At 53.9% G+C, this 15,362-nt stretch overlaps 1 protein-coding gene across 1 annotated transcript in view; it reads right to left on the reverse strand.

The window, feature by feature from the left end:
- Positions 1 to 2,567: 2,567 nt before the first annotated feature.
- VSTM2L (V-set and transmembrane domain containing 2 like) overlaps positions 2,568 to 15,362 on the reverse strand; it is a 19,920-nt gene continuing 7,125 nt past the window's right edge. Inside the window, exons 3-4 of the mRNA XM_014529045.1 lie at positions 13,835 to 13,885; positions 2,568 to 3,956 (exon numbers count right to left, since the gene is read on the reverse strand). Of these exons, the coding sequence (XP_014384531.1) occupies positions 3,684 to 3,956; positions 13,835 to 13,885 (324 nt within the window). The 3' untranslated portion in view covers positions 2,568 to 3,683. The remainder of the gene's footprint in view (positions 3,957 to 13,834; positions 13,886 to 15,362) is intronic.

Raw genomic sequence — 15,362 nt, forward strand, 5'->3', positions numbered from 1 at the left:
AGACACCAGATGGGGCCCATACCAGGATTGCCACCAACCTCGGCCTTCTTCCATTTCCCCCATTTTATTTTCTTTTGTTTCCTGGTTGGTTTTCTTTAAATATTTATATGCATATCAAGTGATAGATATAATACTTGCCCTTGACAAATTGTCAGCCTACTGGGGTACTCCTGCTGTCCCACTTCTTAGAAGTAACCACAGCTCAGCTTGGTGGGTGTCTTTTCAGACAACTTGCCGTGCACACGTGCTATCCCAGCAGCTCACACACTTTCTTTGCAGAGAAACTAGTTGGCAGTGCAGGCTCCTGGGCCCTGCCCTCCCCCAAGCTGGTGAATGTGAACTGAGCTCACTGTGTCCCTTAAATTCTGCAAGGAAACCTGAAGGTTCAGGGAGGGGAGGTGGGCCTAATGTCGCATTCCTCATAAGTGGCACAGCTGAAATTTCAATGCATGACTATTGACTATCACACCCCAAAATCCATGCTCTAAGTGCCATCCATACCTGTTGGCTTCCAGAGCTATACACGAAGGTGACTAAAATAAGCATCGGTCCAGAAATGTTTTTTTGTTTTTTTAAAGGGGTGGAGTGGGCATACTCTTCAACCTGGCTTGGAAGGTGCCCACTTGAGATGGGCATTCACACTGAAGTGTTTGGGTGCCTCATCCTAAAGCATTCACAGGAGACCCCAACCGTCTACTCACCAGCCAGCCCTGGAAACAGGAGGCATTACATTCAAGGTAAAAGCAAGGCAAAGAATGTCCTCTAGGAGTTCCATAATTTAACATCGTCTTGGAGATACTGGGGACCATGTTTGTCGAGTAAAGGCTGACCCTGCCCTCAGTAAAGGCTGGCTGCTGGCCTGAGAGGACCACAGGTCAGAGAGCATCTAGCCCTGGGTTCTGCAACAGGCGCAGAGCATCCTAGCCTGCATCCTAGCCTGGTGCATTCATTTCCTCCTCCACCCATTCATCCATTCACCCATCCTCCAACCCACCCTTCTCTGAACCTCAGTTTCCTCATCTGAAAACTGAGGATATAAGCCTGCCTTCAGGGCTGTGGCGATCAGCACAGGGCCTGGGCACACAGAGCTCCTCCAGCATCACTCACCATTTCAACAGCTCCCAGTCCCCGCCCTCGAGGGGGGAGGCTCCTTCAGCCTGGCTGCCAGGGCGGCTTGGAGACAGGCAGTGCCCCGGCTCATTGTGGGTGGTGCCTGTGGTCTCTGCACAGAGGAGGGACCAGCTGGCCACACTGGCGACCAGGGCTTGACCTGAGAGCCCCAGACGGGCACACCTTCAGGCAGATTCTCAGCCCCACCACGGTGGGTGGGACCTCCCGCTGGAATGAACCCTGGGGAGTCCAAAGCGCAGGGCATGATGGGAGAGTTTAGGGCAGAGGTTCTCAACCTGTGGGTCGCGACCCCTTTGGGGGTCAAACGACCCTTTCACAGGGGTCGCCTAAGACCATCGGAAAACACATATATAATTACATATTGTTTTTGTGATTAATCACTATGCTTTAATTATGTTCAATTTGTAACAATGAAATTGGGGGTCACCACAACATGAGGAACTGTATTAAAGGGTTGCGGCATTAAGAAGGTTGAGAACCACTGGTTTAGGGGAAGGGCTGGCAGAGCAGAGTTCAATGTGTGAACTTGGTGAGCTAATTAGCTCCTCTGAGCCTGTTTCCTCCGCTGTAACAGGGGATGGCGATACCTCACGGGAGGAAAACGAGATCCCTGAAGTGCAGTCAATGCCCAGCCCTCCGACCTGGCCAATCCACCCGAGATTCTCGGGCTCATGTGCCTCAGGAGCCACGGACTAGAATGCTCACGGCAGTGTGGCCGGTGGTAGCACTCAGAGGGAAACAGATGCTTGTCGGCAGCAGAATGGATAAATAAGTTGATAGGTTGTAGGATATTCCTGCAGTGGAATGTTATACAGCAATAAAAATGGGCAGATCACAGACACGTGACAACATGGATGAACCTCACAAATATAGCGGTGCATCAGAATAGAGATGGTAAGATTCCATGTAGATAAAGTTCAAAAAGATAGGCAATACTCAGCTATAGTGCTTAAGATGACATGCATATAGGCAGTGAAACTGTAAAAATGATTAAGAATATGATGACCTTAAAAGTCAGGGTGCTGGTTACCTGAGAGAGGAGGGGCTGTGGATCAGAAAGGCACGCGGACCCGACCCCGGGGGTTCTGTTCTGGGTGCTGCTTGGGTGGCAGTGGCTCGCCCTTACTTGCTTTATCACTTATTTATTCACAAAACAGTGTAAACGTGTTTTCTGCGCTCTTCTTTACCTGTGATTACTTCAAAATCTAAGAATAATTCAAGTGCCTGGTGCTGGACAAAGGCTGGTTTTCCTTCGCCCTCTCCCTGTGCACCTCCCAGCTCTTGTTCTGTGCTTGGGAGCAGAAAGCAGAAGTGAGAAAATGCTGAGGGAGAAAATGCTATGGGTGTGGGCTGGCCAAGCCCTCCCCCTGTCCCCTCCCCCTCCCCTGCTGTACTGCTCCCAGACACAAATGCCCCGAAAAGACACAGCCCAGAGGTTTTCTTAAACCACTTTATTCAGGTTGGCTGGTAGTTACGGATTGAATCATGTATATAGGGTTGCCCACCCCCCCCCACCCCCCGGGGCAAAGCCCTCGGCCTCTCCCACATCCCCCATGCCATTGCTGAGGGGTGGCCAGAGGTTTGAGCCAGTTCTGAGGGGGTGTTGGGCCCAATAGAAATATTTACACATCACCAGGGGCGGGTGTCCCCCTGATCAGGAATTGTGAGGGGATTGGTACTGGGGTCCCAACAGCCCCAGGCCCTTGGGTGGGCTTGGCATGGACCCCGAGAGAGAGGGCTGGGACATTGGGAGCTGGCAGAGGGGGCTCCTGGGAGAGCCTCAAAGACCCTCAAAGGGGTCCTGCTGGTGCAAAACTCTGCATGGGGCCATGGAGTCAGAGGGGGAGGCCCTCTGCAGGAAGGGCAGAGATTCCTGGTCGCCCACCTCCCTAGAGGGTGGGGCAGGGAGCTGTTTCTTAGGTCTAAGGAGGCTGAACACGAATGACCCACCAGGAGGCAGTGGGGCATCTCCCTTTCCTCCCAGGGTCCCTATGAGTGACCCCAACAGGCCACAGCCCCAGAGCAAGGCTCTTCCGGGGGCTCTTGCCCCGTCTCTTCCCCAGGGGAGAGGCCCTAGCTCTACTCAGAGATTCAAGTCCAAATCTGGGGAGGGGTTGCTGTCCACATCCCCAGGCTCAAGTGGGGGAGAGTGGAAAGGAGGGAGAGTAAGGCTGGGAGGCCCTGGCTAGGGACAGGATTGGGGGACAAGCAAGCAAAGCGAAACACTGGACTCCACTGAAGCTGGTGGCCAAAGGGGGCAGCCTGCCCCAGCATGGTGTCCCGCCCCCATGTTTGGAGTAGTTGTCCCCTTGGTGCCCAAGGCTACCTCCTCCGAGCCAGGTCAGGTCACCGCACGGATCTGAAAAGGAAGGGCTGAGTGGGGCTTACATGCTGAGCAAAGGGGTGGTGGTCGGAGGGCCTACGTGGTGGCCACAGGTCTCGGGGATGGGGAGGCGGCTGGACCCGGCAGTCCCGTCCCCACAGTCCAGCAGCTCCTCATGCACTCTGTACAGCCTAGGGGCGCGGGGGGCACGCGGCGGGGTAGCGTCCGTCTAGAGGCTGCAGGCCTCCTCGTCCACAGACCGCTTCCGCAGCTCCTTGCCCGGCTTGGGGGGCGGCGGGGCGGGCGCGGCGGGCGGGGCTTCGGGCAGATGCAGGACCGAGTTCTCCCCGGGCTGCACCCGCAGGTAGGCCTTGACCTTGTGGTGCCGGGCCTTGCCGTCGCTGAAATCGATGACCCGGCACTCGTAGGTGCCTTCGTCTGTGGGCTTCACCCGGGACAGGCGCAGCTTGTGGGAGATGTTACTGCCCACCACTTTGACCACCTGGGGGCGACAGAGAGACCGTGACCTGGCCTTGGGGCAGCGGGAAGACGAGAGTGTCAGCCCGCTGCTAGGAAGGGGCCCCAGAGACACCCCCACCAGGGCCCGGGGAGTTCAATAGCAAAAAGGTAGAAGCAACTTAAATGTCTATCCACAGAGCAGACACATAAGCGGAAGTCAGTTCATTCCATGGAACACGGCACAACAGTTAAAAGGAATACCCTAGGGCCAGGCATGTCACAGCTCAGTGACACGCAGGAAGTGAGATCTCATTGCAAAACTCCTACCATTTCTGTACATAAACACATAAAAACACTCTATTCTGGTTTTGGAGACTTGTGTGTGTACAAGTTTAAAATACACAGCAGGGAACGCTGGCCTCATATCAGAGGCTGCCTTGAGGATACAGCCCAGGAGAGGGCTGTGGACTGGGGTGGAATGCAAAGTGAGTTCTTAGTTTAGTCCAAAATGTCTTATTTCATAAACAAACAAACAAACAAACAAACACAGCCTGGCCTACGTGGCCCAGTGGTTGAGCATCGACCTATGAACCAGGAGGTCATGGTTCAATTCTCGATCAGGGCATAGGCCCAGGTTGCAGGCTCAATCCGCTCGATGATTTTCTCTTACCATTGATGTTTCTATCTCCCTCTCCCTTTTCTTTCCTCTCTGAGATCAATAAAAATATATTTTTAAAAAATACAGGCTGATCACAAATATATCAGCATTTCAATAATTGTTCATCCTTGTTGGGGTGAACAGAACAAGTGTCTGTGATATTTGTCTTTCTACTTTGGCTTTTTGTTTATGTCTTTGATTGGGATTTTAAATTTTATTTAAAAATTGAAATTTAACTTATACACAGCAAAGTGCGCACTTGACAAAATTTTATAAGTGCACACAAGTGTTTCCTTGTGCAACCACCAACCAGAGCAAGGCAAGACCATTTATAACCCTAGAGCGCACCCTTGTGGCCCTTCCTCACCAACGTTCCCCCCATGGGGTTAACTACTACTCTGACTCCTATCACTATAGTTCAGTGCAGCCTGTTCTTGAACTCTTTCATGTGTAGCTTCTTTCACACAACATAGTATCAGCGAGATTCTCCATGTTGTTGCATGTCTATGTTTGTTCTTTTTCATTGCTGTGTAGCATTCCATCATGCGATCACTGGGAAAGCTAGGTGAAGGATACAAGAGACTGTTTTTGCAACTTCCTGTGAGTCTATAATTCAAAATTTAGAAAGTTAGAAAAAGGGAGGGGGGGTTGGGCCTGTGGAGAGGAGGGTAATGGTGAGCGGGGCTTTCATCCTTCCCTGCCCCTTAGTACTTAGACCCTTCCTACTTCCCTGCCCCACCTCCTGCAGCCCCCACCCCACCTAGACAGAACATTGGAGATCCGTTCCCAACTGCCAGCTAGTGACCCCCTTCCCAGTGATCTCACCACCTCTCACGTACAGGCTCTCCAGGCTCAGGCGGGAGCTGCGTAGGCTCCAGACCTGGGGCCCTGGCACTGAGCTCTACTGGCCCCTCAGCTGGTCTGTTCTTGCCAGGCCCCAACTCCTGGAGGCGGAAGCCCCTGCTGATCACTCACACAGCGAGGAGGCCAGGATGAGAAGGAGGGCAGTCTCTGACGGGGTTCACTCTGCAGACTTGTTTCAGAGACTATGCTGGGCACTCACACATGTAACTTCCAATCATCTCACTGGTCTGCTCTGGCCTCCCTGGTGCCTTCTCATCTCCTCCCAAATGCTAAGCTCTTTCTGACCCCAGGGCCTTTGCATAGGCTGGTTTCCCTACCTGGGTGCTCTGCCCCATCTCTCTTCACCTACTTGACTCCCATTCATTCTTGAACATCACCTCCTCCAAGAAGCCTTCCATCACAACTCTGTTTCCTTCATAGCAGTCATCACAATTTGAGAACCATTTAATTGATTTGTCTGTTGATTTGATTTTTATTTTTCTCTCTGGCTCAACTATAAATTCCATGAAGACAGGAATATATATTTTGTTCATTTTAGTGACCACCTCTGGGTCTGGTACCCTGTAAATAATAGTAATAATAATAATAAATTGTTGGATGAATGGACTCACTGTAGTTCCTTCTTTCTCCAAATGAAGTGGTACCCAGGCTTGCTAACTTGAGGTCACATACACACAATTATACCCACTTCACAGATGGTGAGACTAAGGCTCCAGAAGGAGGAGTGACTCTCCCATGGGCACTGAATCAGTGAGTGGCAGCGCTGGGAACTGAACCCAGGCCTGACTCCATGCATTCTATCCCTCAAAATGGTGTGACAGGCCCACACAGGGTCACCAGGAGCTGGCAGGGCCGTGGTGAGGGGGGTGCTTCCCGGGCTCCAGAAGGAAAGAGGGCAGGTGGGCAGCAGCAGGGAGCCTGCCCATCCTCCCTGATTCCGAGCACTATGGCTGGCCATCATCCCCAGGAAGTGGGAAAACATGGGCTGCGACACAGCAGGAGGCACGAGGTGGGCCATGGGCCATAGACAGAACTTCCCAACAGCCAGCCCTGGGAAACCTGACAGCAGCCCTCTTGGTGTGGGGGCAGGCGCCCCTTCCCAGTGCCAGGCTGGGCCCAGCTGGAGGCTGTCGGCCCTGCTGATTCCATCACCTCTGGCCAAGGGCAGGGAGAGGTCCTCTGGCCCTGCCATGCTCTCAGGGAGTGAGGGGATGCTGTTGCAAATGCGCAGCGGGAAATGAATTACCTCAACATCTGTTTCCCTCACGGATATTAATTATCCTTCATTTGTCAACCCTACAAGGCGCTAATGGAGTAATAATGCGAAGCGCTGGGAGCAGCCGCTCCTAGGGAGGGAGCATGGAGCATGGCCCACCCCTCAGCCCACCCTCACTCACCTCAGGGCGCTAAGGCTTGGACAGGCTCCCTCCTCCCCCAGCTCCCTCCCACCCTGTCACCCCTCTGCCAGCAAACACATGTGGCTTTCAGAAGCTCTTCCCCAGTCCCCTCCCCACCCCGCCCCCAGAGGAGGAGGGGGACTGAGCACACCGTAGGGGTGCGGGAGGCTGGGCTCTGATCCTGACAGTCAAGGCCCCCTGGCCCTGGTTTTCTTGGGCTAGATCATCCATTCATTTGACACACATTTATCAAGCGCCCCCTCTGAGCAATGCCCGCATGGGCTCCTGGTCACATGGAGGATCCAGACCTCACACCTGTAATCCAGCACCACAGTGAGCTGGTTCTAATAGGACAGAGGACACATACACACTGCCCCCTCCCAGCCCCAGTGATCTGTGCCAAGCGCCCTCTGGAGAAGGCAAATACTGAGAACAATAACAGTGATCCTGGTGCTGGTAGCTAGTGTTTATGGAGTGTGTGGTCACTGTGAGATGATGTGCTAAAGCTTCACACATCTTATCTAAACCTCGAGATAACTCCGTGATGCAGGCACTTCTGAAATACCCAAAATACCCATTGTATGAGTCAGGAAACTGAGGCTCAAAGAGGTGACGTGCTTGGCCCAAGGCCCCAGCTGATGAGAGAACCCAGGCCTTAAACACAGCTCTGGGGAGCCTCCCAAGACCAGGGAACCTCAGTCTGTCTTTCCACCCCCCCCTCCCCACCTCATTCCCCAGGCCCCCAACCCTCCGTGCTTTAGGGGGGCCCAGCCCCTCTCAGAGACAGCCTGTGGGAGGGGCCCCATCATCCTGCCCTGCTTCCTGGGCCAAGACCAGGAACCTCAGTCTGTCTTTCCACCCCCCCCCTCCCCACCTCATTCCCCAGGCCCCCAACCCTCCGTGCTTTAGGGGGGCCCAGCCCCTCTCAGAGACAGCCTGTGGGAGGGGCCCCATCATCCTGCCCTGCTTCCTGGGGGTGGCAGAAGCAGCCTGTTAGACCTCATCATTCACAAATTGGGCAGAAAATCCTGCGGCCCAGACGTCCAATGAGACGGAAGAGGCCAGAAGAAGAGACCCCCACACGGCCGCCCGGCTGTAAATCATAATCACTGCAGCACAGGCATCGACAGGCCCTAGTGGTGCAATTAAGCACCTAATTACGCTGAAAGAAACAAGGCAAGTCCACACCGTGACCAGGCTCAGCCTCTTCCCTGCTCGCCTGTGGCCCAGGCCTTTGCAGGCACCGCAGGGCCCCTGGGCCATCCGGCAGACAGGCTGGTATTTCTCCTGAGCACCGTCAATGTGGGTGCCTGGTGCCAGGCCTTTCCTATGTGTGGCCTCACGGCTGAGGCCTAAGATGTGGTGGGCCCGGGGAGGTGCTGGGGTGGGGAACAGGGGTCAGATGGTCCCTGTCCCAGGCCAGCTCCTGCTCAGAGCTGTGCCACTCCCGTGCCTCCATCAGCAACACCCAGCCACTCCAGCAACCTCCCTGCATGTTCAAGAATCCAACTCAGGGTCTCCCCAAATCTGGGTCCCAGAAAGCCTCACCCACTGTAGCCTGACCCTCCCAAGTCATCATTCCCAACGCTGCTTCCACACTCAGGCACAGTCCATCTCCGAAGCCCATTGATCTTTCCCCTGAACATCACTGGGCCCCTCTCCTTCCCTCCAGAATCCAGATCCTCGTGCACTGGCCAGAGCAAGGCCCCAGCTTGTCTCATCTGGGTCATCACCCCAGCCTCCTCCCGGGTCCCTGTGGAGCCACTCTGGCCTCTTCCAACCTGTCCTCCCATGACAGCCAAACAGATCTTTTCAAAATGCCCCCAACTTAGAAGCCTTCCTTCTACTGCTCCCTGAAGTGACTGTCAGGAGGGGGAGCACTTTGGGGTCTCATCCCTGCCTCTCCGCAGCCACATCAGCCTCCAGTCGTTCCTCCAACACACACAGCCAGAGACGTTCCCTTTTCTGCTAGTCAACCCCTCTATACTTCAGTGCTCATCTCAAATAGCACCTCCTCCAGGAAGCCCTCCAGGCCCCCCCAGTCTAGGTCAGGTCCTGTTACTGGCTCAGACTCCCAAGCAGCTCTCCTCATGTTGATGATCACAATTGTCATTTGATTTTTCATCATGTGATTATTGGGTGAACATCCATCTCCCACACCGACTGGGAGCACCCTGAGGGCTTGGGTGTGTGTGACCATGGCCTTCACAGGCATCTTCGTGGCCCTCAACTGGAGCCCAGCTGCTCTATGGATGTTTCAAGGGATTCCCAGGATGGATGTGATACTGTTGTAATTAGCCTAGTTATTAATGACAGGAAAGGAGCAAAGGGAAGGCCAACTAGTATATTGGGGCTAGGGATTGAACCTATAACCCAGACTATTACAGGCATGTCATTTGGGCAGCTTCGCCAGGAAGCTACAACTTTGCACTCCCCAGGGGAAGGGAATGGGAAGATGGGTGCCTGCCCAGGAAAGTGGGGGTGACAGCAGGAATGCACTTGTCTGCCAGTCACACCTGGGGACAGGTCATTGGCCAGAATGGGCCTGGCCACAGCAAGGGTGTGAAACTTGAGATATTTAATCCCCTAAACACATGCTTCCTGGCATTCTCCCGTGTGGCCCATAGCCATGTGGACCCCACACACAATGGACAAACGGACCGTAACCAGCCTGATGCTGGACTGGACCCGGCTGCAACGTGGAACAGAAACTCAGGCCAATGGCTTTGCTTCTAGCTCTACTGAAGCCCCCACTACACTTCTTCTATGACTGGACTAAGGGAAATGGGACTTGGGAAACCCAGGGGTGTAACCACACAAATAAATTACTCATCCTCCCGTGTGAGTCTCAGAAAATTCCTTTTCTGGAGATTTCATAAGGACTCCACCCCCAGCACTCAGGGGGGAAAGGGACACCTCAACTTCCCTGGTAACAGATGGAGTGATTTTTGCCTCCACATGAGTCTCGCCTCGCCTTCCTTGCAGACTGCAGGACTTAATGCCTAACGTGTGCTGTGAGTTACGGCAGGAATTTCAAGAAAAGATAGAAATGTCTATAGCAGAAAATGAAATCACAGGGCACCCTGACCCACCGCTTGGCCTGATAATGCAGACGTCGTGGACTGCTCCCCGCCCCCACCCCCAACCCCATCTGTGCGGCACCCACAGGTGCACCCCACGTGGGGGGCAGCCAGGCAGGGCAGGAGGGGCTTGACCTGCAGGCCACTTGGTTGACCTGACAAACGCAGCTGCCTCTTAACTAACCAATTACAGAGATTCTCGGTGGGGCTGCAGAGTGCTTCCTGAGACCTCTTGGGCTGTTCCTGGCTTTGGGGGTTTGGCTGGGGGGAGTACACGGGACCTGGGCTTCCCCGTGGCTCTTTCAGACTGAAGCAGGTGACATGAACTGAGTCTACAGCACCAACAACTTCAGTGAGACGGAAGGAGGAACTACCGGTGAAGAAGGCAGTTGGGCCACTGGGAACAAAGGTGTGTGTGGAGAACTTCACCTCATCTTAAAATTAGGAAGTTGGGAACCATCTCTACTGGCAAAACTGGTTAAGGGGAAATTAACCTAAAGTGTAAAACAAAGAACTTCAATTCGATCAAAAGAACAACTTCCAGAACTTGAAAATGGCTGATAAGTAGGAGGATTTGCCTGAATCACAGGATTTGCCTGAAACACCACCCAGGGAGATGTTTTTAAGGCCAGAGGCCCTTCCCCAGGCCCCTAGCTAAATGAGATAATTCCTGTAAAGCACTCAGCAAGGTTCCTGACATGCTAAGCACTCAATGAATGGTAACTGCATTATTATTATTGTTATTACTATTTTATCCCAGGTGCCTGTCCTCCCACCCACATAAGCGATCCCTTGGTTCCCCTCTGATTTCCTGCAGAAAAGCTGGGCCTCTTTCACTGCTCCACCCCCGCCCCCAACCCCCTGTGCGCTGGGAATAGGAATCTGTAATTTACAGATTCATGTTGTTTCCACTCTAGTAACCACAGTCATCCGCATGGCCATATCCATAGGACTTTACCGTTTCCAAAGTGTTCGCATACAGGTGTCGGACATCAGTGAGGGGGAAAGGGAGGCGCAGGGAGGTGGCAGAGCTGGAGCCAGGACTCAGCTCCTGGGACTTCCGTGCTGGCCCCAGTGTGTCCTCACAATCCCCCCCGCCCGCAGCTCAGCACAGATCCTCTGCTGAGCCCATCAAGCCCCTGGAAGCTAACTGTACTTCCTCCTTCAGAACCCCAATGCTACCCAGCCAGTAGGCTGCATTGTTTGGCTCCCATGATGTTTCCAAAAATCAAATTAGGTTCGAATAGTTAAAAATCAGGAGATATTGCCGTGGCTGGTTAGACTCTGTGGTTAGCGTGTTGGCCTGTGGACCAAAGGGTCTTGGGTTCAATTCCCAGTCAAGGGCACATACCTGGGTTTCAGGTTCAATCCCTAGCCCCAGTTGGGGCACCTGCAGGAGGCAACTAATTAATGTCTCTCTCACATCAATGTTCCTCTCTCTCTCTCTCTCTCTCTCTCTCTGCCCCACCCCACCCCCGCCCTCCCTCCCTTCCACTCTCTCTGAAAATCAATGGAAAAAATACCCTCAGGTGAGGATTAACAAAAATAAATAAATAAATATCAGGAGATATTCCACTAAAATTGGGATTTTTAGAAGACATGGAACTGTTGGGCCAGAACAGTGCCTGGGTTCTGCTGGATGTGAAGGAGTGAAGCCCTGCACGAGTCCTTCACATCACCTGTACACATACTGAGGCTATGTATGTATGTGTCATAGTCATTTGATAATTTTTTAAAAGAATAGTTTATTGATTTTTAGGGAGATAGGAAGGGAGAGGGAGAGAGAGAGCAACATCAATGTGAGAGAGTAACATCGATTAGCTGCCTCCTGCACGCCCCCTACCGGGACCAACCCCAAAAACCTTGGCATGTGCCCTGGTGAGAAATCGAACCAGCAACCTTTCGGTGCACAGGATGATGCCCAACCAACTAAGCCACCCCGGCCAGGCACTGTGCTAGGCTCTGGAACTGTAACAGTGAATCAAGCAGGCACAGTTCAGCCCTACTGTCTCCCGGGGAGTCACCGGATGGATCATTACAAAAGGAAGTGCAGCCAGCGGGGGAAAGCAAGATGCCCGCTGAGTCACAGGGTCAAGGAAGGTTTCCTGACTTTAGTGCTAAAGGAAGAGAGAGGAACAGACAGGGACTGGCCTGTGAGAAGGCAGAAAGGCAGCAGGGTTGGGAGGGGCAGGGGAGGCGGGTCAAGCAAGATGAGACAGCCCGGAGGGTGAGCAGGGAGCCCAGAGCCTTGAAGGCGACAGGAAAAGTCTGAGCTTCTCCTAGACTGCAGGAGAAGAGGGTGGGCATCTGCTGATGGTGCTGCCAACTAAACGTCCGTGTATTTAAGAGCAGTCACGTGTGTGACCCTGTCTGCAGGAGGAGCAGTCTGTGAGACCCCAACCAGACCCCGAGAGCCCCAGCTGGTGCAGGAAATCAGGGGCCAAGGTGGGGGGAGAGTGGCTGCACAATCAGTCTGAGCGTGTTTATTTTATTATCTAATTAGCATCTTCGCATTCTCCTCACGTGGGGCCAGCAGCCTCTAATTCTAATCCTCTAAAATCAATTAGATTATTCTCTCCTTTGCCTGAGATGCTCCTTAAACCCCAAACAAAATCATAGGAGAGAGAGTTGCGATAGCAGGATGTATAAATATACAGAGATCTCCACCTGCCTGGACTTACCAGGTGGTGTTTGAGCAAGAAACGGGACATCACATATGGATGTGCCCCTGGCAGAGAGGGTGAGGGTGAGGGGCCGGGGGTGGAGAGGGGTGGACCAGCATCCACCCTAAACTGGAAATGCCTCAAATTTCTAGACCCCAACTCTGAAAGGACCTGCAGCAAACAGCACAAATGATGCTCTTATGGCCCTCTCCTCCCCTCTCGTCTGCCCACCTTTTGTCTGAGGAGCTCTGGGAGCCTCCTCCCAGGCCTCCTGCCTCCACTCTGCCACCCCATCCCTCCCAGTGCCTGCTCGACACTGTGACTTCTGCTGTGGCTCCTCGGAGCGTCTGTGTCTAGTCATCTTTGGGGTCCTGAGCTCCCCAAGTCCTTGAAAAGTTGTGGAAGAAGCAGCAGAAGAACGAACTTGGAGGCCACTCCCCACGCGTACACACCCATACCCCTGAGCACCTGCATTTTCTGAGTGTGTTGGTGTGGGCTCTGGCTTCCTGCCAGGATGACCTCCTGCCCCACACGCAATCCCAGCTGGTCTCATGGCCACATGCATCCGCAGGCCGTCCCTTCTGTTCAGTCCCTTTCGCCTCCTTTCTCAATTCTGCCTGCCTCTCCCAGGCCCCTCTTTGGGTGCCCCTCCACCACAAAAACTGTCACTCTCTCCAGCGTAGCCTACAGACAAAGAACTGGAGTCAGCTCAGTCACACCATGCCCTCTAGCAAGTCTCTAGGCCTCAGTTGCCCCACCTGTAAAATGGGTGAGTGCTGGCCCTTCCCTATGGAGGTGAAGTCAATGCATAAAAGGCCTAGCCAGTCCTCAAATCCTTCGGCACAGCTCCCCCACCCCCTCACCCCAGGAGCCAGAGCACCCAAGTGGCCGTGAGAGGCTGCGGCTGTCAGTCGTGATGGGCCGAAAAAAGCCAGCTCAGTCTCATTAGGCCCTGTTGGTTCCCCAAATAAAAAATGCTGCTGAGACAGACATGAAGCATCAGGGACGCACACAGCCTTGGTTCCCGACAGGAGAGAATGCGTCTTCTCTCCCCCTGTCATTTTTTGTGCCTGTCATTCAATGAACTTGAAAAATCTCCAGCTTTTAAAAAACAGATCAGAGCCATTTCCCCTCCCCCTTGTTTTTCTTCTCCTCCATCCTCTTGCCCAAGCTCCCTGCGGTACTGGACCAAAAATTTTTTTTAAATTACAGCTGTGTCCTCCATTAGAGCCCTTGCGAGAAGTCATTACAGAACTCACACTTATTTTGGTGGCGTCCTTCCCTGCGTCTTCCTGCTGAGATGCTTTTAGCTGTTGGGAGCAGGAGGGGCGGAGAAAGCAGAGAGAAGCCATTAGCACCACTGGGTGGGGGTTCGGACAACAGCTAAGATTCTAGCAGCAGGTGAACTCTGGGGACCTTGGGATCCAGAGCTGGGGGTCCCTCAGCTCTGTGTCCACTCAGGAAGAGGAAGTGAGTCAGGGTAAACCGACTCTATCTGGGGATAAACGGGGTGGGTACGTGTGAAGGCAGAAATGTGAGTCTGCGTGGTGTGCCTGTCTGTACACCTATGCCTGTATCTGTGCAGGGGTTGTATTTTCAGGTGTGTCACACACGAGCGAGTGTCTGCAGCAGATACTGTCTGAGCCCTGCCCGCAAGCTGTTCCCTGCAAGCTGGCCCGGAGGGACCCTGCAAGCTGGCCCGGAGGGACCCAGCTGCAAAGACCAGCACCAGCCTCAGGGCCCTCTCTGAGCACTGGAGTCCTCTGAGCCTGTGTGACGGGGAGTCGCCACTCCCAGGAGCAGGACAGAGTTTAATACGCGTTTGTGACTATGTGAGAAGCTCTCTCCTGAACCTGCGAGAATGTGTGACCACCCCCATGTGTGCACAGGGAGGTGTGTGAATGTATGTGTTCAGATGGGAGTGGGTGGGCAGAGAGGGTGTGTTTGCATATTATTTGCATATACACAAGTGTGAGAATAAAAGAGTTTCAGCTTGGGTTCCCCCAGATGCAGCCCCAAGACAAAGACTTGAGTGCAAGTAGCTTATTAGGAGGTGATGCCAGGAAACATCAGTAGGGGAGTGAGTGAGGGGGACAAGAAAGGGAGGAGGTCAGTAATGGGTGCATCATCAAGCCAGCACCCACCGTGGGCAACTGGAACTTACTCCCGCTGGGCACCTCAGGAGAGAGCACAGACCTCTTCATCTCTCCCAGCTGAGGGGCGAGGGCACTGGGGGACTATCCTCCAACTCCTGTGGCTCATGGCGGAGTGCTCCTCCAGCCGGCCTCGCTGACCAGCAGGCTCTGTTGTCCACAGAAAACCCTCAGATAGAGTCACGGGGCTGGCAGTTGGCAGTGGGGCTGGTGGCAGGGGGTGGTGTATGCCCGGGTGTGTGGGCAGGGACATCCACAGCATCTGGTCCCGTGGCGGGCACATATGAACGTGTCGGTGCGTGGAGGCCAATGCATGCACGGAGGCCGGCCGCAGGGGTGTGCTGCACGTGTGTGGAAGGGGACATGCATGGTGCTGCGAACTCAGCAACAGTGTCTGCCGTGTTCACAGGGGCCTTTCCAACACAGCTGTCCTTTAGCTCGGAGCAGTGGGGGGAGGTGAGTCAGGAGATCACCTGGAACCGGCTTCTGTCCCTCTGCCTTGGTTTCCCCACCTGTACGCGGAAGTGTAGCTGCCTGTGGCTGCACTCTGTGCTCTATGGAGGGCTCTCTGTTGGTGCCCCATCCCAAGTGCTCAGCCCGGCTCTGCCTCCTGCCGGAAACCAAGCCTCCAATT

Source organism: Myotis brandtii, unplaced genomic scaffold (genome assembly GCF_000412655.1).
Source record: "Myotis brandtii unplaced genomic scaffold, ASM41265v1 scaffold1163, whole genome shotgun sequence".
NCBI classification, from domain to species: Eukaryota; Metazoa; Chordata; class Mammalia; order Chiroptera; family Vespertilionidae; genus Myotis; species Myotis brandtii.